At 39.2% G+C, this 23,192-nt stretch overlaps 1 protein-coding gene across 5 annotated transcripts in view; it reads left to right on the plus strand.

Moving 5' to 3' along the window:
• The window catches only part of ubr3 (ubiquitin protein ligase E3 component n-recognin 3), a 42,008-nt gene that overhangs the window by 11,810 nt on the left and 7,006 nt on the right, over nucleotides 1–23,192 (plus strand). For 2 of the 5 annotated variants that reach the window (XM_083536666.1, XM_083536667.1), the window contains exons 20-33: nucleotides 889–1,030; nucleotides 1,116–1,220; nucleotides 1,756–1,962; nucleotides 2,844–2,876; nucleotides 4,068–4,510; nucleotides 5,665–5,753; nucleotides 9,404–9,553; nucleotides 10,348–10,481; nucleotides 11,898–12,008; nucleotides 13,468–13,680; nucleotides 14,012–14,148; nucleotides 15,076–15,161; nucleotides 19,252–19,357; nucleotides 21,553–21,650. In XM_083536666.1, the coding sequence (XP_083392792.1) occupies nucleotides 889–1,030; nucleotides 1,116–1,220; nucleotides 1,756–1,962; nucleotides 2,844–2,876; nucleotides 4,068–4,510; nucleotides 5,665–5,753; nucleotides 9,404–9,553; nucleotides 10,348–10,481; nucleotides 11,898–12,008; nucleotides 13,468–13,680; nucleotides 14,012–14,148; nucleotides 15,076–15,161; nucleotides 19,252–19,357; nucleotides 21,553–21,650 (2,054 nt within the window). The remainder of the gene's footprint in view (nucleotides 1–888; nucleotides 1,031–1,115; nucleotides 1,221–1,755; nucleotides 1,963–2,843; nucleotides 2,877–4,067; nucleotides 4,511–5,664; nucleotides 5,754–9,403; nucleotides 9,554–10,347; nucleotides 10,482–11,897; nucleotides 12,009–13,467; nucleotides 13,681–14,011; nucleotides 14,149–15,075; nucleotides 15,162–19,251; nucleotides 19,358–21,552; nucleotides 21,651–23,192) is intronic. The other 3 variants (XM_083536668.1, XM_083536669.1, XM_083536670.1) reach the window with 3 other exon arrangements.

Below are 23,192 nucleotides of genomic sequence, written 5' to 3' on the forward strand. Positions count from 1 at the left end.
AAAATGTGATTTCCTTTTTGCCCTTCAAAAGATGCGTATGTGAAGGTTCAGGGCCTGATACAATTGCATCCAGTTAGAGCAAGGGCAAGAACAATCAATATATCAAGTCTAAAGTCTAATAGTCCAGGCTGAGTTCTGCTGTATTAAGGTCAGTTTAGAGCCTCCTGAAGACAAATGTTGAAGGTCTAGGTCCAGGAGATAAGGCAAGGTTAATTTCCTACAGATCTCCGCCTGATGGGAGCTCACCAAATGGAATACGACATTCTGGAGCTGGACAGTTTTTTTGTTGCTGTATTTGTTAAGGAAATTGTTAAATTTTTAGAACTAAAGATCTTTTTTGCGCGGAGGGTCCGAGTGTACAGTGTATTTAACCTCCATCAAATGAAGCCAACATTTATCTAAAAGTACATGAACATGCAAAACAGCGTAATTATTATTACAGTTTGCTGTATTGGTTATTTGGAAACGACATGAATCATGAATGAAACGATGTACTATTAACAGTCTGTAGAAGAACAACTACTGCTCTTTTCTTTTCTTTCAGTTTGTAAAGGCAGACTGAGACTCGCTCGGCGTTCTGTACAATGATAGATTACCTGTCAAGGGAGCAAAATGTTTCATATCCCACCCCCCTGATTGCTTAAATGGAATCAGACATTTAAAAAAAAAAACAACAAAAAAAACATTTATACCTCTGTTAAGATATTAAAACGTTTTACATTGAGAGATGCTTCTCTCAAGGGTGCTGCTGGTGTATATATGAAATTTCTTTGGGGTGGTTCAGTTTGTGGTTAATGCCCCCCCTCCCCATAATTGACCTTTCAGTTCTTTTTCAGTTGCCTTTAACTACTGATCCATACTGAGCAGCACATTGTGTTCTGAATGCAGTTTAAAGCAGTCTGGTGTTCACACCGGTAACCCCTGGCCTCCGTATAAGGAGAGGACGCCCCTGCATCCATGCTATAGAGGACTAGTGCGTCTGCTACACTGCAAGACTCTACATATCGTCATCTTTACCCTGCTGTACAAGGTGCTCGTGTTTTTTAAGCAGGGTCATTTATTCATTATAATGTCATTTTGTTTTCTTGATTTTAAAAGTTTTCCTGCTTTTTCAGATATGGATGGACCATCAGAACATGTCCGAGCATGTCCTGTGTATGGTGCTGTATCTAGTTGAGCTGGGTTTGGACAACCATGCACAAGAGGACAAGGGGGACGAAGTGAGTGGCTTTTCTGCTGTAGCTGGAAATTTGTGAAAGCATTGTTCTCTGTGACCTTTTCTCAGGGCTCAGGGTCCAGATGTGTTTGTGTAGAGCCCCTAGACCTCTAAAATGTCCAATTTTTCTATATTACTATGAGATAAGCAGTAAATTTGTATGCAGGATCATTTTGAGGAACTTTCTTTTTACTAGTGCATTGTTCATGCTGGAATAACTTTTTGAAATGACCTTTTCACATGCATTATCATCACATTCCGAGAATAATTTGTGTTCCGAGCGTCGACTTTCATACCAAAGATACAATAGTCACTGATGTCTGGACATGGACTAAATGAAGTCCATTGGCTAACAGTGCCGGGTCTTCCTCCATTATTCCAACTTGCTGCATGTTTGAGTCTCGGATATCAGATTACATCAAATCTAAATCACATATCCTAACCAAGAGACCCTGGAATTTGGAATTACACATTCCTTCATTTTAGCATAAAAAAAAAAAAAATCTACTTTTTTTTTTATTCTCACCCTACCACTGAAGGAGCCATGTATTGAGGAGCATTGCCATGACAGCTGGTTCCCTGGCACCAGCCTGCTCTCCAATCTGCACCACGTCATTAACTTTGTTCGAGTGCGAGTGCCTGAGACTGCTCCGGAGGTGGAGAGAAAAAGGGAACGGGAGAGAGAGAGGGAGAGGCAAAGAGAGACGCCGCCCAGCACCAGTACTGACACCTCAACCTTTGGACAGGTCAGCTTGACAAATTCAAGTCAGCTTGTTTTGTTACCCAAATCTGTTAAAGGCTTTAGTTAAATTATAATTTATTTAATGTTGAACAACATCTTCACTTAAAATTCGAGTTGAGGCAGAGGGCCAAGTATCCCTATGGCTCTGGGAAATCTAGCCAGAGGCTTCATGTTTTATGTTTTTTTTTTTTTATTTTTTATTTCTTATTATTTCCTGTTTAATTATGTTTTAGGTTGTGTGGTCCATTAAACTGCATAGGTTTAAACCTCAACAACTTAAATACATAATTCTATAAATAATGTAAACATTATCTTACTGGTAATTCTATTAAATAAAATTGTAAAAGGTAAGTCTTAAAATACAGAGCACTATTGCTTAAAATAATTGATCGAACAAATATTATGGTAAATAGTTTTTATTATTTTTTTATGTTTAAATTATTGCATATTTAAATGAGCCTAATATTTGAATTATTAGTGTATTGTAAAATATTTTTGATTTAAAGTTAAAGGGTTTCTTTTAGTTCTGTTGGAGGTCTTAAATAAATTTGTAAACGGGTCTTACTTGTCCGATGTACATGAAAAGCTACCTCTAACTCTCATTGAAATGCTCCCGCAGCACTTTAAAATGTTTTTGTTAGTTTGTTTCTGTGGTGTTGTAATCCTTTCTCTTCGTACCACAGACGTAAACGGATTGAATTTTTTCAGCTAAGGGGAGGTGCAAGTTTAGCAACGTTTATTTGGGCCCAAAAAAAAGTTTTCGTGGCAGAGCTTGGTTAAGGCCGTCTGCTAAAAACGTATTTGTGTATGTGTTAATGTTGTGATAGGTCTTCAATTTTATTCTTAATGGTCTTAAATGTTTTATTGTTCATTTTCATTCCACAGAGCTCCAGAAGGCTATCAGGGAATTGGAGAGAGGTAGCTGTCTTTGGAAATGATTCAGATTGTTTGGAAGTGTAAAATGAATGATTTGGGAGTGTGATGGGGGGGTGGGGGGACAAGTTCAGGCTTATTCACTCTGTTTGCAAAGACTGAGTATTCAGTGATGTGATGTTTCAGTCACCTATTTCAAGATGTTCCCTGTTTCCTTATTTTAACAGTAAATGGTGTAATAAACAAGCATGTTGTTTATTACATTATGTGCAATGCTGTGGAGCTGCAGTACTTGTCACGTGAAGTGCGTTTTTTTGCCGTGCCTGTGTGTCCTACATTTGTGTAATTGTGAGTTGCTGTCGGTGCTTGCGCATTTGCCTACCGGAGTTTTCACGTCTGACGCATTTTCAGTGTGGCAAACTAATTACGTTTTTAATGTTGAGCAAATAGTTTTTTTTGGCATGTGAGATTGATGAATGTGTTTCTCGGGGATCGCTGACGTGTGTTCCAGCTGTACCTAGCAGTCAGTAACACTGCCCATATAACACATTAACACTGTAAGATTTAATTGGTGGGACTTTTGCAAGTATCTGGAACCTGCCAGGAGACTTTTAATCGGACATATGATAGTACATGGCCTCTCATAAATCTGTGAATTAATGTCTGGATCCCACAGAGTATGTAAATGAGTAAGGGATGAATATGACCAACCACAATATTGTTGGTTGAAAATGTGCTAAATCAATAACAATAATTATTGTAATAATAACAATAGTCAAAACGGCTGATTTCACATTTGCATTTAGTTTTACAGTCTTACAAAGAAGCCAACAAACCTGTCTTGTTTTTTTTTAATTGTGCTCTGAGGAATATTATAAACACTGCAGTCGTTGATTTATTTCTTCCCAAAATATGAGGTATCTAAGTATGATTCTTTCCTTATGATCTCACTGTTTTTTTATTTTGGTAAGAATGATAATCATATTCAGCATGGGTATTATTTTTTAACAGTTGTCCCATACCTTTGCAGTGTGTCCTGAAGAAGTGCTAATAATGACAAGTATTTTCTCAGTGTCTTCCTTCTATAAATCACCGGCATTTATATCAACCAACTAATGATTGTGATGGAAAACAGTGCATCATGCCTGCCATTCTAACCTCTGGTTTGCTCTCACTTGTGCATTATCTTCATGTGAAGGAATGGCTATATTTTTTTCCTCTTTGTCTTTCCATCAGAACTTGCGTGAGGCTCAGTTGTTCAGCCTGGTGGCCGAGCGCAGAAGGAAGTTTCAGGAAATTATAAACCGCAGCAACCACGAGGCGAGTCAAGCCGTACGGCCAAAGTCTTCTTCGCGCTGGCTTCCCCCAGGCTCTCCTCCTCAGATGGTCACTGAGATTCTAGAGATAAGGGAGAGCATGCTGTCCCTGCTGGTCAAGCTGCACCAGAAACTGTCCGCCAAGCAGAACTCTCTGACCCCTAACTGGCTGGAGGAGGCCGAGCCTTCACACCTTTCACATGGAGATGGCATCACTGCCATCGAGAGGATTCTGGCTAAAGCAGCCTCACGTAGCAGACATAGCAAGAGATGCCTGCAGGAGATCTGTGGAAAAGTGTGTCCACCTGTGCCTCCTAAAAAGAACAGTCCAGGAGACAAGAAGAGCATGGATAAAGAGGAGAGGTGTGTGTGTGTGTGTGTGTGTGTGTGTGTGTGTGTGTGTGTGTGTGTGTGTGTGTGTGCTAATTGTTGACATTACCATGCCTGACAGAATTAAAGTAAAGACAGCAAGTAATAAATGTCTTGATTTGAGGACATTCTAGCAATCAACACATGCATGGAGCAAAATGTTCATTAAGAGAAAATCTCTATTTTCTGAAGCTGAGCAGCATTGTTGATTTGCCCTTCATTTGCATTCTGTTTAAATGGATATGCCTGTTTCTTTTCCACCATTAGGGGCTTGAAGCTCCAACTTTGCCCTGTGTATCATGTGGACATTTTCTACCTTTTTTCAAATGACTATTTTTATGCTCATTCCATGAGAGTAGCTCGATTAGTCAAGCGAGTGTTTGTATAACATTTTTGCTATAATTAGGATTTTTTTATTCATGGAATATTCAGCTTCTTTTGTACACATTTTTGGTATCCATTCTTGGTGTCTGACCACAAGGCTGTGGTGGAAATGTGGCATTTAATCTCCGTGATGCCGCTGTTGCTTTTAGTCTTGTTTTTCTCAGCGCTATTTTCGATTGATCTGAATCATGCCATTAGCAGATGTTGGCTCCATCCGATTTCCCCTTTCCGAAGATGATGGAACAGCCTATAAGTCTTCCATTAGCACCTGTTATTATGAGGCAGACGCCACCTGCAAGTCAAGACAAATCGCACACCTCCACATTACAGCTGATGGCTACCATGGCAACAGTGCTTGGGCATGGCATTGGAGTCATTTTTCAGTGTCGTGTCTTTGTCCCTGACTCTCAGTGGCAGGAACTGAAGTGTATCGTTCCTGTCTGCACTACTTTACGTTCTTTTTATTAAGCCACTCTGTTTTTCTGCCTGAGTGCACAGACAGTTGCGAGGCACAACTAAATCCTGACCTTTAGATATCTCTGATTGAGAGTGATTAGCAGGAGGGCTAACGATGGGAGGGAAATTTGTGAGCCCTATCAAACATAATAATAATGTATCTATCTACTGTACACATCTTACTTGGCATCCAACCGTAGCAGTTTCTTCTTTTGAAATTAGACACTTTACCTGGTTTTATTGTTTGATGTTTTAATAATGAACGTTTTATTGACTGCCCTCACATTTTCTCCTCTTTACTCTCTCAGGCGGCAGAGAGCCAGGGAGAGACAGCAGAAGCTCCTGGCTGAATTTGCCTCCAGGCAAAAAAGCTTCATGGAGACAGCCATGGATGTTGGTAAGCATAGTAATTATTCCAGTGTGGATGATTTTGAAGTCAAAGTGTTTGGTTGAAATAAGAAGTGCAGTTAAACCACTTCAGCTGCTTTTAAGTTCTATTCGAACGATCGATTTCCTTTTTGTTTTTTGTTTTTCCCTCTTTCTCTCTTTTTTTTTTTTTTAATTTTATTTTATTTTTTTTATTTGCCTAACACAAATTTGACCGACCACCGTTCCTATCTCGCTTCACGTTCACATGTTTGCGGACACAAAAACTTGTCAGAAGTCCTTGAAGGAAAGTGTTTTCGTTAAGGGGTAATCAAGCAAGGTGACACCTACACCTAAAGCTATAGCTTTTCAGGCTTAGTTAGCGCGTGTGTGTGTGTGTGTGTGTGTGTGTGTGTGTGTGTGTGTGTGTGTGTGTGTGTCTTTCTCGAGGGAAACGGCTTACTGGCTGAAGGCACAATGGATCAGAGTGCTAACAGAACTGTAGACACAGAGGGACTGACCCCATGTGGAGTTGTTAAGGGATGAATGATGTTGGTTTTCAACACTTAGCAGCACTAAATATAACTGCATGGTATAGGGAGCGTGTGTATGTGTGTGTACATCAGGGCAACGCTATGCCATAAGGCTAACTACCATTTATGTAGGCAGATTTGAGAGGGTTTGTTTTTTTTTGTGCAATATATATAACCTCAGCTTGCATGTGGAGATCTGTCGTGTAGGACTTGATGTTGATATCCCTTGATGCATACTTGATTAGCTCTTCTTTCGGCTGATTCAATTAGGGGTCACCACAGCAGATCATCCTTCTCCATACTGCTGTCCTCTACATGTGCCTCATGCAAACCAACTACCTGCATGACTTCCGTGACTACATTCATAAACCTACTCCCTGGCCTTCCTCTTTTCCTCCTTCCTGGTGGCTCCATCCTTAGCATTTTCCTACCGATATACCCCATGTCCCGTCTCTGCACATGTGCAAACCATCTCAATTAGGCCTCTCTCAGTTTGTCCCCAAAATGTCCTACATGCGCTGCTCCTCTAATAAACTTGTTTCTAATCCTGTCCATCCTCGTCACTCCCGATGGAAAATCTTGTTCGGACTTTCTCTTTCACTCTCGCAGGTACCCTTCTATCAAATAGATCATTTTGCTCAGCGTGTGTTATTTCCAGCCCAGGTGACACTGTGTGCTACTGGTATTTATCAGCTTTTAAGTCAAATCCCTCGTAATAGAGCAGGTAATGCAAAAACATGTGGACTGGTGGACCGTGGTCTGGTCAGGTGAAATCTTGCACACATCTACACAGCAAGGGGTTTTTAAAAGAACACTTGTTTCATTCATTCATTTGAATTCTGTTCAAATAGATTTGCTGATCCATTTCTGCCAATAGTAACAATAAGAAAATTTGTTTCCTGACCGTTGGATTTGTTGTGAAAAATTGCCTTTAGTATCGGTGCCCGATCTGACATTGGATGTATGTGCTTTCCATCTTATTGAAATGAAAAATGATCATTCTTTCTCCAGCACCCTTCCCCACCAGACTGACAGAGAAGGTCACGAAAAATCAATATTAGAGGTGGAAATTTGCCTCGGTGACTTGATCAAGCACATTTGTACAAACTCTTATGTACTTACTATGTTACAGTGGTTGTTCTTTTATCATCTGGGAAATGAAACCAAGAAAAATGTGAATTGTATTTAGACAGAAATTTTATGAATGAGGTTTCATATATTTACCTGCCTCTTTTAATTACAGATGGGGCTTAGCTTTTTTTTGTCTTTTTTTTTTGCCCTTTAAGTCTCAAGTTTCAGAAATGGTTATTAAATAATGCACTTAAATGTTATTTTTCCCCACACCCCAGTACTCCGTTGAGAGAACTTCTTTACCACTATAGTGATTGGGTACAGTGTTTATCAAAGCTTGAATAAAAAATATTTTTTTTTAATGTTTGTTGAATTACATTTTCTCTTTTGATAGGGGTGTGTGTGTGTGTTTGTGTGCGCACTTGTACACGCACTTGTACACTTGCAGAAATGGCTTTTTGTGAGATCGCCTCAGGCCCACATTGTCACATTGACTTCCAACAAAACATTTTTTTTCCCCCAGCTGTCTTGCCCCCTAAAGCAATAAATCAATCGAAACACACTGGCATTTGTTGCCCTATGTTATAATTGAATTGAAAAAACAGTAACATTTTGAAAAAGTAATTAATCTTCAGAGATGGAGGTCATTGAAAGCATGGAAAGTACTAGATGCATAGGATGCAGTGTAGGATACATGAGCACGCTGAATAGTAATCACTGAAAGACTACAGTGCTCTGTTCTGGAAAGCTGGAATACCTCTTTCCCCATTAGGCATTATAATAAATGCTCACTCTAAATTTTATAGTGATTTGTTGAAAATGTATTAGTATTTGCTTGAAACATTTTAATGTCTTTCTGTACTTGGATAACAAAAACCAGGGTTTATACATCAATGTTATTTTACTGTGTGTAATAGGATACAACATATGGGCTAAAGTTTGAGGACACCTGACCACTACACCTGACTCTATTTCAGATTTATTTCCCTTTTTGCAATTATAATGAGCCCTTGTGTGGAAGTTCTCAGCTGGGATTTGCCCTGTGGCTTTAGGTATTTGTGCTCATTCTGCTGTAAGAGCATTAGTGAGATCAGACACTGATTTTGGGTGAGGAGACATGATGCCGCAGCCTTGGCAACCCACCGGGGATTGTAGTGCTGGAATAGGTTTGGACTAATTGGTTCCAGTTAAGGCAAATCTTAATGCTATAAAGCATACAAAGATTTTATGGACAACTGGGATTCTAACAGTTTGCCCATATACTTCTGGCCAAATATTGTTTGTAAGGAAGGAAGGAATGGTGCTGAAACAAAGATTATAAGATATAAGCAGCTCTTCAGTTATTAGCCTGTCTACTGCCCAAAGTAGTATAATAATGTGTATGGATTGTATGAGTATATCAAGTGTTTTAATAGTCTGCACATGGTTCTGCATTGTACACTTTATTGAGGAAAACACAGAATTTGTTAATTATATCAAATGCCCTTACAGTTGACCGTCTCAAACGAAAGTCTATTACGCAGCTTCAAATACTGTCCAGATAACTGTGCTTCTTTACACTACATTTCGCCTAATGTTCTTTTGTTTACACATGGTAGGCCAAACCTCCACAATCTGCTAAATGTAACTGCATGAAAGCAATGCCATCTTCATAATTTAGCTAATTAACTATTACCAGTCTACCTTTCTTGTAGCTCATGTTCAATTATTCTATTTTAGTCCCTATCCTCTGTCTTGCCCCGATTATTGCTGCTTGTTTGCTCCTAGTAAATTCACAGTTGATTAGAAATGAACAGCAGTGTAAATTTCTGATTGCTGGAGTTCATCCAAATCCTTTCTGGGCACTGGTGGCTGGGCTGTATTTCACACATCATTTGAGCAGTGCCACATAGCTGCCTGATTCCATTTTATTCACTGTTGGATTTTAGAATCTAAGGCAAATAAATTATCTTTGTTTATATCTGTAACCCCTGAGTAGATCATAATTTTTTTTAAATATATATATATATTTAATCAATTGCTTTACTGTTGCTGAATAAACTAGTAAACCAGGTCCCTTTTGTTTGCTTGTTTGTAGAATGTCCTGAAGTAGAAGCTGCGATGGATGTGAGCTCAGCCGAGCCTCTTGATTCTGAGATCCTCTATGAGTGCGTAATATGTGGCCAGAGTGGCCCCTCTACTGAAGACAGACCTACAGGACTGGTGGTGCTGCTACAGGCTTCCTCAGGTGAACAAACTCCCCATACACTCACTGGATACCTTCAAATACCAGCTGTTGTATTAAACTTAATCTGTAGAATTACAGGTTTCCATCAAAAGGTGAAGGGTTTTATAGTCTGTCTCTAATCTTTCTCTGCACACTGCTGTTATAGTGTCTATTTAAACAGCCCTGTTTATTCGCAGCACCTGAGCCTGGGTGCATTGCACCACTCCTTTTAATGACACCACTTAGGCGACACCATTTTAATTGCTCCATTCATCATACGTGTTGATCCTCAAACAGACTGGAGCTTCTGTAGAGTAGGTTTTGCCATGCTGATGTGGACACAAGAATCTCTCATTCAGTGTCATGAAAACAAATAGCTTGTTTTATTAGTAATTACCGCAACACCATGACGTACGGTATTGGGTGTGTGTGTGTGGGTGTGAAATCCACGGCATGAAGGTCAAAGCAATGTCCTCTGCTATTAACTTGGCAAGACTTCATGTGTCCGAGCAGAAAAAAAAACATGCACACTGGTGGATAATGGACATTTTAAAGGGAGATCATTAGCAGCATCATTTATGTGCGACCTGTTACCTCGTTCAGTCATTTACAGCGTGATATAAACGAGAAAAGCATACGGCTGTAAAAGTGCTGCTGCTGTTCAAATGAGGTGATGGCTGTCAGAGTTTTGACATTGACATGGTACTTCATTACATTATGCAAATGATATGATATGATGTGTTCCATAAATGGAACTGTCAGAATTAATTAGTATAGCATTGTCATTCATGAAGAGCGTGCGTGTATGTTTTCAGTGTTGGGGCATCGTTGCTGCAGCGAGCAGGCAAAGCAGCTTCCTACGAGCGATGACGAGCGGATCTTCCCTGAAGACACGTGCGGAGCGGTTAATGATGTGAGACTAGCACTTATGCAACGGTACTTTAAAGAGGTATGAATCTGATACGTTGTTCCTAAATCTGTCACAGGACACTCTCAATTTTTATATACTCGTTTAATCATTGTAGGTCATGTAGGTCAAAATAAATTGGTTTGTAGTTCACTCGTTTATGAATGTGGTTGCTTGACATGCAATCCAGAATTTTTGCTCTCTTTCTGATGCAGGTTTTGTTTTTATCACAGGTCTGTAAACTCAGATAAATTATATAAGAATATATTCAAACTTAGATATTGCATACATTTAGGGAGAGTGGTAGCTCCTTGGTTAAGGTGCTGGGTTACTGATCAGAAGATCAGGGGTCCAAGCCTGGTATTGGCAAGCTGCCACTCTTGGGCCCTTGCGCAAGACCCTCTATGCTCCAGAGGCGCTGTATCATGGCTGACCCTGCACTCAGACCCCAGCTTTTTTTTTTTTTTTTTTTTTTTTTAGATGAAGGTTTGCAATGATTTTCATTGCAAGCCCTTAATTTATTAATACAGTTGAATGCACTTTTCCAAAGCAAAAGTGCTTATCACTTGTTACAGGAGCTCACCTGCAGAGTTCATCACTCTCATTCCTTTATGTGGGATGTGAAAGATTAACATTGCCATCCACAGAATAAGTGTAGGAACTCATATTGCACTGAATTTATGGTCAGTTGGTCTGTTCAAAATGATTGAACCATGTTTATTTCAATTCAATTGTAGAAATAGTTACTTTGGTCCAGTAGAAATTACGCAACACAGAATTTCATTCATTTAAGTTTATTTTTAAATCTTTAGATTACATTAAGATATTTAGTATAATCCTGTTGTCGAAAGAAGCAAAACTATGCATGTCTTACACTCTGGGGGGAAAACGTTGCCTTTAAACACCTTTTGTGGCCTCGCCACATCTCTGTACTGTTTGCATTTATTCTTCATCCTATTTATGATTCAACTTAAACTGGACATTACTCTACCCAAACTAGTTAAGTGTTCGGAGAGTTTAAGGAACCACATTTAACTACTGAACGTAGTATACTTTATATTATTATGGCTTTTTTTATGAGATAAAGCCCAGAAGCTAGTTTTCTAATACTGAAATCAGTTTGTGCAACCATTCTGTTGCTTTCCTAGAATTCACTGGGAGAACAAAGAATTCATAAAGAACATTTGCCAACATTTTGAGAACAAAAATCTGGTTAAACTGTTAATAAAAATGTGTATTCTTTTGGTTGTGTTGTGTGTGTGTGTATCTTTTGTTTTTTTGTTTGGTTTTTATTTGTATAATTATTTTGCTTTGTGGTAGTGTGATTTTAATTTATCTTATGATTTTTCAAGGAACAGACAGGGTATCTGTGAGTAGTGTTTTCAGCATGAGTGTCTTACTGCTGTATAATCTATTGTTCTTATATACTGGATAATAAGACTGTTACTCTTTCACCAGAGTTCCTGTTTGCAGTCAGTTTCTATTGGCTGGGATGGCGGTGTTTCTGTACAAACCTGTGGTCACACACTGCATATAGACTGCCACAAGTCCTACATGGAGTCTTTACGGGTAAGATTTAAAAAATGTGCATGTGCATGAGCATTGTCTAGGGTATCTGCTGCACAGACACCAGTAGGAACCTATAAGAGAAATTTTGTGTGTGGTTTATTATAGTGCAGTACACTGGAGTAGAAAAGAAGTTAACCTGGAAGTGTGGTCGCACATGGTCGTCAATATTAACACTTTCTCTTAGTACATAATTTGCAGGAGAACTGGCAACAGGCACCGTCACCAATGTTCTAGGCATTGATTCATAATTTCCTAAAACTGGGTTAGGGTTAGAACTTTTTTGGGTGTTTCAATGGACTGTTGCAGGAGTGTTGGTGAACCGAGTGTTGACCAAGAGTATTTCTACCAATATATTTAATCGTACACCTTTTTATAAAACAGAACAACATGAAGCAGTTTTCAGTTAGGACATCGTGTTTGAAAAGAAACCATGACTACAGGTATTTCCCCCGAGTTACGATGGTTTGACTGAATTTCTTTAACTTCCGTTGACTATAACAATACAAATAAAATATATTTTATTTTGTATATTTTAATTTTCGCGTGCCATTTAAATTTCCATGCAATACATTGGTATGTGTGCGAAATGTCTTACTCTCGCCAGCGGTCAACAGAGTTCAGTTTTCTGTGTTAAAGCACAGAATGTTTTCTGTGTGTTTGCCGTTTCAAATGTTCGATTTTGTCTCTCTCCTTTTTATCGGCATCGCCAGACACTGAAGCAGAGCGTGTCCAGCAGGTGGCGCTCGTCCAAACACGCAGTGCCACATGCGTGTATACTGTAAAGTTTGTAAATTGCTCTGTTTTGCTAAATTATTCAATTATAAACAAATTACAGTATACTACCCCATACTGATCACATTTTTTAAGACTCCTGGGTAGGCTAGGCCTAATCTCCACTTACTATATTTTCATTGGAACACATCTCCATAGTAAGTTGTGGACTACCTATAAGGTTAAAGCCCAGTAGCCTGCACTGTAAGAGTTTATTCCAAACCCCTATTTACCTTCTCAGTTTGCTGAGAGGGAAAGCATGAAGATGAGTCTTTCTCAAAGATCTGACATGTCATTAGTAGGTCATCCATCAATATGACTTTTCTCAAATTGATATTTCAGAAGTGCTCGCTCCATCACTCACTCTTGTGACGTTTATGATAATGGGCACAATGCCACATCACTCTCTGCTTTAATAAGCTCTAATGTGAGCAGACAGGGTGAAAACCGACGTGAGGAAAGAGAAAATGATTTATGTGTGTTGTATGGGCCTACAGAGGGCCATCGGGGCATATTTAAATATTTTGATCTGTATTCATTAAAGATTACAAAACATTTACAAACGTATGGATGCTACGTTTTTAAACAACTGTGGATATTAGATTAATATTAAGTAAACACTGAAAAACATATGCTGTTGACTGTACAGGGTTTCTGTCTTTTCATTTCTTCCTTATGTCTCGGTCAGAATGACCAGGTTTTGCAGGGTTTCTCTGTGGATAAAGGCGAGTTCACATGCCCGCTTTGTCGCCAGTTTGCTAACAGCGTCTTGCCCTGCAAGCCAGGGCGGGGTACAGAGGTGGGCACCTGGCACACACCGAGCAACAAGAACTTGGCCACACTAGTGAAAGAGGTGGAGGAGCTGCAGGACCAGTTGACCATCTTTCCCGTAAGCACCAGTGTAAGGCAGAAACTTCTCCCAATAGCTCTCATTAGACTGTCTGTATCGTTCCCGTGTCTCCATCTATACGTGTGAACACTTCCATCCTCATCGCTCTCCCAGGCTGGAAGGAGTAACAGATTTGTGAGTGTGTGGAGCCTGACAGTCATGCAACTGTTCACAAGTTCACCGATTTAACAACTCATCTTGTGTTTTGTGCAGTTTATTTTTTTGAGGTGCATTTGAACTTTGTTATTAATATTTCACTAAAGTCCTCTCCTACTGTCAGGATTGTGTGTGTTTTTGTTTCTTTCTGAAAAATAGTGATTTTGAAAATTATTTAAATTTTTAGACGGAGTCCAACCTGACTAAAGAGATGGAGTCTGTAATTAAAGACATAAAGAATGCCACACAGAAGAAGTACATGGACTATGGCAAGAATCCTGGTTCACCTGATAATGACTTTCTCTTCATGTACTCAGTGGCCAGGTGAGCATCAAAGCCCATATATGGACATTTCAAGATTAACACCAACATTTATTCAGCTGCCTGGTGCTTTTATTTAAAGCTATGAACAACTGAATCAGTTTTCCAGTCAATGCACAGAACTCTGCAATTGAGGATTAAATGGAGGTTCTATCTATGGCTCACTAGCTTAAGTTAGCTGACCTGGGCACATGGTTTGGCTTAAATTTATTCTAATATAAACTGCTCATGACTGATGTTCGAGTACATTCATGTCCACTCCCTTGGCGCTTAACTTTCTCTGTAAAATTTAATACATGTGACTGCAGAAGCTACAAATGCCTATTTTTCAGCATGTTCGTTTAAGAATTTTACATGCTGTAGGCAGAATTTTATTTTCCCCCAGTGATAGCCAGTGTGCTCAAGACCTCCTTCCCCCAAAAGCTCCCTCCCTCCTTCTGTTCTGGTCTCCAGTTTTGTGTCCTCTTTTTACTCATTGGCTGAACAGTGCAGTGGAAAATTCCACCGTCTCACGCTCACCTCGTTATCAGTGGCAGCCAGGTGAAGTTGCACGTCTGCATTATCAGTGGGAAAATTGCTTCTTTCTTTTACTTCTACCATCCCCCTCTCCCACTCTCTTTTTCTCTCTCCCTCTCTTATATTTAGGGAAGGTTGCTTTGCTACCATGTTTAGCTCTGCTATGCTGTTAATTACTAATTGTTAAGGAGTTTCGTTTTTCTTAATGGTTTATTTAACTGATCTAAACCTGTTTATAACATTGAAATAAATGACAAATTATCAAGTAACTAACATTCATGCCACATAAATAAAAAAAAATGCCACAACACATTCCTGCTTTGACCAGCATTTTACACATTTGTTTACTTTTAATATTCTCTCTCGCGCTCTCTCTCTCTCTCTACCTTTTTTTTTTTGCTCATTCTCTGTCAGAACAAATCTGGAGTTGGAGTTGGTTCATCGTGGTGGGAACCTGTGCAGTGGGGGGGCAAGTGCTGCAGCCAAACGGTCCTGTCTCAGTGAGTGTACACGCACGGGCGCACACAGAGGGGAAAAAAAAGCACCCAGCTCAAGACATCCATACACAATAGACATTACACCTTGGCTCTGTGTTTTCTATCTTTGCTGGTTCAGCAACATCACCCCAAATGTTTGAGGTCTGTTACCCCTCCACTCCATCACCGAATTCCCTGTTTACTGTTTCCTCTATCTTTTCTTATTGGTAACATGAAATAATGAAAAATTAAGTCCAATCTGCATGTTCAGATAGAAGTTATGTATCGCATTTCAGTTTGGCATACACTATATGGACAGGCTTGTGGATACCTGACTATAAAATTCCGTATGTGTGTGGTTCATACGTCCTATTCCACATTTCATCCCAATTTGCAGTGCTTGTAACCTCCACTCTTCTGAGAAAATCTTCCACTCAATTTTGGAGTGTAGTTGTGGAGATTTGTGCTCATGTCACCACAAGGGCATTAATAAAGTCAGGTAGTGAAGTAGGGTAAAGAGGTCTGGGGTGCAGTCGGCGTTCCAATTCATCCAAAGGTGTTCAATAGGGTTGAGTTTAGAGCTCTATAGCAGGCCACTTAAGAGCTTCCACTCCAAACCATATAACCCATATCTCAATGGAGCTCAGTTTGTCATGCTGGAACAGGTTTGGGTCTCCTAGTTCAAGTGAAGAGAAAATATAATTCTACTGTGCACAAAGACAATCTGTAGAATTGTGTGCCTCCAAACGTATTACAGTTTTGGGAAGAACCATATGACTGGAAAAGTCAAGTGTCCTGGTACTTTTGTTGATGTATCTAAAAGTGGCCCTGATCAAAATTAAAATGTGTTTTTACATGGCCAGTCCAAATAATAAATCTGTGTAGCATTTGAAGAATATCAGATTCAGGCCACTATTTCTGGTTATCTAAATATAGCCCAAGAAATTGATAAATAAATTAACCAACCAAAAAATGTTGAAATAATGATTTAAACCTATTTACATGTTCTTGTATGTTGTTCAACTGTTAAAGAGCTGAGATACTTGGGTAAGGAAGGAAAATAGGCTATGTTAATAGCAGATCCATTATAGCCAACGGGTGCATTAGAAATCCTGTATGAATGTAATATCTGTCATATGTATTTGTCATGTCTGACACACCACCCAATAAATAAACACCCAATGTGTGTGTGTCTGTGTGTGTGTCTGTGTGTGTGTCTGTGTGTGTGTCTGTGTGTGTGTCTGTGTGTGTGTCTGTGTGTGTGTCTGTGTGTGTGTCTGTCTGTCTGTGTGTGTGTCTGTCTGTCTGTGTGTCTGTCTGTGTGTGTGTGTGTCTGTCTGTCTGTCTGTCTGTCTGTCTGTCTGTCTGTCTGTCTGTCTGTCTGTCTGTCTGTCTGTCTCTCTCTCTCTCTCTCTCTCTCTCTCTCTCTCTCTCTCTCTCTCGGTGTGTGTGTGTGTGTGCTGGTTATGTCCCTGAGCTCTCATGAAAAGTGATTTCACACTCCACCACCACCGTTTGCCGAGCTACATTAAGAACACGGGCACAGCCCTGGCCAAATTTACTCCGTGGCAATCACAGGAGGAAAAAGGGAGAGAGAGAGAGATGCAGTGGGCTTGGAAGACAGCTGCTAGATAAAAGGAGAGGAAATGGATTTAGGGAGGGGAAAGAGAGAAAACAAGTCTGAATAGATAGGAAGTTATGGAAGTGATGGAACTTGTGTTATTTTGTTGAGTATTCCATTTTGTAATGTGTGCTCCCTGGTGTCAAAGCAGTTCATATATTTCATTTTAGTTGTCGTAAGAACCTAAATGTTGATCTTTAGTAGGCAGTGTTGGGAAATACAGTTATTTAATATCTTTGAGCAATGCCACTTGAACTTATTATGCTCTTATTTATTTATTTATTTTTAATTTTGTGATTGACATATTAGTAAAACATGGATAATCTGATCATGGTGGACCTTGTGAAGTGAACATCAGTCTAAAGTATTTACAATAGTGGCTCTAATAAGTGGGGGATTAATACAAGATTTTTTGTAAAGCATAGCCCCCGTCTTTTATATTTACTATAATATATGTACTGCCTCAGTGGTATGATGTAATTCAGTTTCATACCAAAAATGGAAGAAAAAAAATTGCATACCTGTTGTGTGTCAGTTAATCAAAGAAATTTCACATTTCAATTTAATCTGCCAGACCAAAGCTTAAAGATAGGAAATGGAAAGGCATAATACAATATTTCACCATTATTTTGCCAGGGTTTTGTTTAGTTTTTTTTATATGTATTTAGATTGCTAATGACCGATGCCAATAATAATACAGTAACTTCAGAAGTTATTCACCCAGAAGTACCAGGCCAGGAACATTAGTGCAAGCTACTGCAAAGATAGAAAAAACCCCCTCAGAGTTCTAAACTTCTGTGACAATTGCAGCTTTGTTTTTCATGTCTATGGTCACCTTCATGCAAACAAATACACATAACGCTATGCCATATACTCACAGATATGTGTTTGATGTATGGCTTAACCAAGGAATGCAGAAGTGTGGGGAGGGTGGTCCTTTTTATAAGCTCAGGTGAGAAAATGAGCCAGATCGATATCGGGGAAAGAGAAATGGTGAGATCTCAATTCCTTGCTGTCAGCGTTCTACGGGCTGCAGGATGACTGAGCGATTTAACGAATGAGATGCAGCAAGATGATTGTGTATCTGATAGTGGTATGGAAAGTGATTAGGAGATGCGTCACTGTGCATGTGTCACTGGTTGAAGGTCTATGCAATTTTGAGACAAAAATAAATTTCCCCTCATCACTGCTCTGTATTGATTCTTTTAGTTGCTTTGCTATTAGCAGAGTCCCTGATGATGTAATCAGTTGTTTCGTGATTCATTTACTGTCCTCATCTACCTAAAACAAACGTTATGAAGAGGTACTGTGTATTCGGTTTGTTTCTCCTCCACATTGATGCCTGTAGATGGCAGTATCGCTCCACAGTAGTCTCTCTAGAAATAACAGGTTGTTTTAGTTTTGGGTGCTGGTAATGCACTACTTGGCATCATGACCTCAGAAATGGGGACACGGACGCACCTCATCGAGCCAGATCGCATGTTACAAAAGCACAAGGTTCCCCTGTGTATTTTAAATGAGTCTGAATGCAAATGGAAAGCACAAATGTGATGGTAAAAATGGCATTGTTGGCTGAATGTCAATTTTCTTTCGTTATCAGACACAGTAGTGATGAAGTAAATAGATATTTGTGTGTCTGCTTAATGAAAAGCATTTTTCGGTATATAGAAAAGCGTGGATTTTTGGAGTGCACATTTCTCAGTTGTTGCAGCTTCAGAAATGATAATCTAGTAGGAAACCAAATGATGAATTTTTCAGGACCAGTGTATAAGGAATTTTTAAGGAAGTAGTTATTTCTTATGAAGAATCTTCCTTTAAGGGATTAAAAGTGTGGCGTTGATGATTTGAAGGATGTTTTATAGACCGTTTATGGCTCTTGTTTTGATAACCCAAGGGCCAGTCTCAGTGCCATGTCGTTTGTTGTACAGGAATGTGTGAATTTCATGTGTCTCGGGTGACTGAGCTTTCCATATTCAGAATGTAGAAGCAGAACACACTGGAATATCTGCTGTTTGTGTGGTGTTGAGGTTTTTTTTTTTGTGTGTGTGTGTGGGGGGGGTGGGGGGTTTATTGTCTATAATCTTTGCTCTAAGCATCATGTTCAGATAAATGTCTCCTGGGATTTTAATGCTTCATTAGTACAACATACAGATATAAACCCTAAATATTTGTGGGGCACTTTTTTTTTTTTTTTTTTTTTCTTTTCTTTTTTTTTTTTTTTTTTCTTCACTTAAATTTGTGATTTGACAGCCAGACCTGTATTTGACCCAAAATACATGCAGAGTGAGAAAGTACTAAGAGCAACACTGTTATTAAACAGAACAAATGGGAGCTGTTTTATTTAATTTGCACTTGGAGTTGTTTTTATTTAATACATTTTTTTTAATGCATTCGTGTGTGCGAGAGCGAAGCTGCTTTGTGAACTGTTCTGAGTGAAAGTTTCTTTTGCTTTGTGTTCATGACATTGATGCGTGCCCTTTTGTTCTGTTTCAGATCAGTTATTCCATGTATTAGCCATGCATATGCGTCTGTACAGCATCGATTCTGCTTATAATCCCTGGACTCGACTAACACAGATCACCCAGCACAGAGAGTTAGAGTAAGTACACACACACCCACACACACTTCTCCTGCATTCAGCCTTCCTCTTTCACATGCACTAAATGGTGCCATCTCCTCAGGGCTCCTAGAAACGGAGCACCAGGGGGGGGGAACGACCCATATGGCGTTGCCATAGATACCAATAATTGCTGCATCTGGCAAATTATGGGGTGCTGTGCTGCTCAAAAAAAAAACGACCTCAGCCTTAAGTTCCTCAATAATAGAGCTCTGTGTGTGTGCTTTGGTCTTTTTGATTTTCTGCTTTTCAGCATTCAAAATCACTCAATTTCATCAGATCCAGTAGGTTTGACACAGCTTTTTGTACTACCTGAATTAATAGCTGTGCACAAAAGTGGCAAAAGGCGTTTGTAGGAGAATTTCTACTGTATTGAGGTTACTGCTCCATGCTCACCATGTCCCCACTTAGGACACCAAACCACCTCAGATTGGATAAGTACTCAGTAGTCACCTCTTATAGCTCTCCTAGGCTCGATATTCCCCAATCTTGTGCTCAGCATGACAGAATAACAGAATAGCTCAGAATTTTTTTTTTTTTCTCTCTCTCCTGATTAGCATACTACGACAGCTTTTCCATTTGTGAGAAAGCTCTTAGCCTAGTAGTATTCAGAGGGGAGTCATATAGTGTTAAAAATATCTTGTTAGGGATTTTAAAGGAGAGCAGTGTCAATTGCCCCCCTAGGCCAGCCCCCTCTTTTTTCATTTCAATATCATCTGTAGCCTCTTGGACATCTTACTGAATTGTCTGCTTTTCTGGAAAACTACAAGTTCTCGAGTTTTGCTTGAGCAATGATGCTGATATTTTTTTTAATGTATTTTAAAGGTGTTGGTTAGTTGCTGTCTGAGATGCAGGTTTTTGTCTTTGTGTGCTTGCGCCTGTTGTGTGTGAGGGAGAGAGGGACTAGATTCCTGAGCGCACACATCATGTAACCAGAAGAAAATATCCTATTAAAATGGAGATGGCAATCTAACAAGCCGTAGCCCCAACACTGCCACATGAATATTAACGTTTACAGATACAAGAGCACTTTGTTTCACCACAAGAATAAATCACTAATACCTTCAGTTTTTTCTAGACTTCATTTTCTGTGGTCAATACTTAGTACACGATTTATCTTAAATGGTTCGACTAAAACCTAGATACCACTTCATTTAATCCCTCCATGCTTGTCCAGTACCGTGTCATGATGATGTATTTTAGGCACATTACTCTTGGATAATTATTCACTAATTTAAACCAGTGACACTTTACTGAATGTGATTTTGCCAGTGTGTTTAATAAAGCTATCACCATGTATGTATGCTTGAAGATTGTCCTATAATATTCAAAGCATGTGGATGTGCTTGAGTTTGTGACTGTGCTCGTGAACCTTGCGTTTGTGTGTTTTATGTTTAAGTAAAGTTGCGCCCAGTTCCACATTTTAACACAGTGAACTATTTCTAGTTATTTAAATACATACAGATACATTAAATATATTTTTGGCAGACGAGCCAGTTAAAATATGAATAAATAAGTCACTATCTAACCATGTTTTTTGATTGATCATGTGCTTTTGATGCCATTTTCTCACTTAAAATATAAGGTTGTAAATGGAAAGTGATTTGACTTCCTTCATATTAAATTAAATCTGACATCTGCACACACACACACACACACATATATATATATATATATATATATATATATATATATATATATATATATATATATATATAATATACACTTACCTAGCATGAGTATATATTTAACATTATTTTGAGAGAAAAACCTCTGTGGAAACCCAAAAAACCAAAGAAAGTAAACTGTCCTAATGTGCACTAACAAGCTCAGTGGTTAAAGCTGTAAATTACATGTTCAAAAGTTCATGCGTTCATGCGTTCAAACCCCAGCGCTACCACTTCTGGACCCTCTCTGCTTCAGGGGCACTGTATCATGGTTGACCTGTGCTTATATCCCTGTGTCCTAACAAGCTGGATATGTGAAGAAAGTATTTCATTGTGCTGTAGCGTATATGTGACAAGTAAAACCCTCCTCCTCTTCTTCTAAAAGATATTTGTCGCTGTCTCTGAACCTACACTACACAAACATTTAATCACATTGGATTTACACTGATTATATAATGACTGTGTGGATTATTGTCTCTTTATTGACATACAAGTTTGTCCTTTGTCTAGATATGAGGATGATCATCCCGAGGTTCCAATGCTGTTCAGAGATGTCCCGTCCCTACTCGTTATCTTTGTGCTCACTATGCCTCAGCCACTCCGCAAAGGTACCATGCATAATGCGCTCATTTACTTTTTTTGTGGGAAAATCAAGTCATTATGAAGTCATTTAAGGAACAGGAGTTTTTAGGTGATAACTATTACGGTCTCACCATCACAATGTGTTCAATTGCATTACATTATTATAATTGTCTGGCTGTGCCAGATCTGTTATTTCTTCAATTTGTTATACTTATTATAACTTAAACAATTAAGCCTAATATCAGATTCTCTGCTAGAAAAAAGTAAGTCATTTTTGTTTTTTTCCCTCAGTATGTCTTTTGAGACCATAAATATACAGAATGGTTTTGGCTTGCTTGTTAGTCAGATATCAGTTTTAACCCTGTCCGGAAAGGCTGCTGTCCAACCCTTCCAGTCTCTTTATTTGTCTGCTTGTTCAGATATTAACCCGACAAAAGGCTCATTCAATTTCCCTCTCCATTGCGTTTATATTTTAAAAGCTGAGGGGACTGGCCCAAATTGCAGGAGTCTTGAGGGAACGGGTGGTTGAGAAAGAAAGGGAGTAGGTCATGTGCACCTGAGGTTAAGCACACCGTTTTGTAAAGCTCATGATAAGGAATGGAGAGGATCACAGGAACAAGAGAGCACATAATGATTTTTCTTTTTCAGTTCAGTGCCAAGGTTTTGAGAGTTGCATTATTTTATCTCCCTGCTTATCTTAGTAACATTTTGTACAGTGGCTTGGATCGCTTTAGTGTTTGGAATGGAATCTACACTGTAGACGAGTGAATGTGTCAGGAATACATTTTTGTTAACATTATATAAATATACTGCAATACCATGGGTGGGGGATATTTGCTCCGAACTGCTTTCTTGCTCATCTAAGTGTGAAGTTGTATCCATTTTAAAAGCACTCTGGTAGATATGCCTCTTCACCCCCCACCTGCCACAAGCTTCAATTACTGCTCAAATGAAAATGACCAACGCGTAAAATAGCAGTCGTGTTTATGAGCGGAAATGGCAATTCGATGCCATTTTCTGAAAGCTCATGTTTGAAGTATGTTACTCGTCCCTGCTTTGTCCTTCAGGTTGAGCTCAGAGGAACAGTACTCAGTTTATGTGTGTAGGTGTCAATCCAGCATTGATCAGAGGCACAATAATTATCCTTACACCACTCATCGGGAAATAGAGAATTGATTTTAACATATCACTGTGAGACATTGGTGTGAATGAAGTCTTTTAGTAAAGCTACAGGGCTGAACAAATAGGTCAGTATTTGGCCGCCTGTGTACCGACACACCCACTGGTGTGCGAGATGTCTGTGTGGTCCACAATAATGGAGTTTGATTGTGCTCCTGTCTGACTCCCTGAGATGGGCACCACTAATAGACAATTTACCACCTTGTTCCACTCGTGCATTTATACAGTCAGACAACATAATTATCCTACAAACATTCATTGAGAAACAAAGATCAATCATATAAATGCAATGTCCTTTGCAGTGCTCTCTCATTTAAGTTTGTGCTTTGTGGCCGTCCATTGTCTTAGCTTCTTTATTTCTAAAGACACACACAAACGGTTAAACAGAA

Source organism: Silurus aristotelis (assembly GCF_946808225.1).
Source record: "Silurus aristotelis genome assembly, chromosome: 3".
In the NCBI taxonomy this organism is placed as follows: Eukaryota; Metazoa; Chordata; class Actinopteri; order Siluriformes; family Siluridae; genus Silurus; species Silurus aristotelis.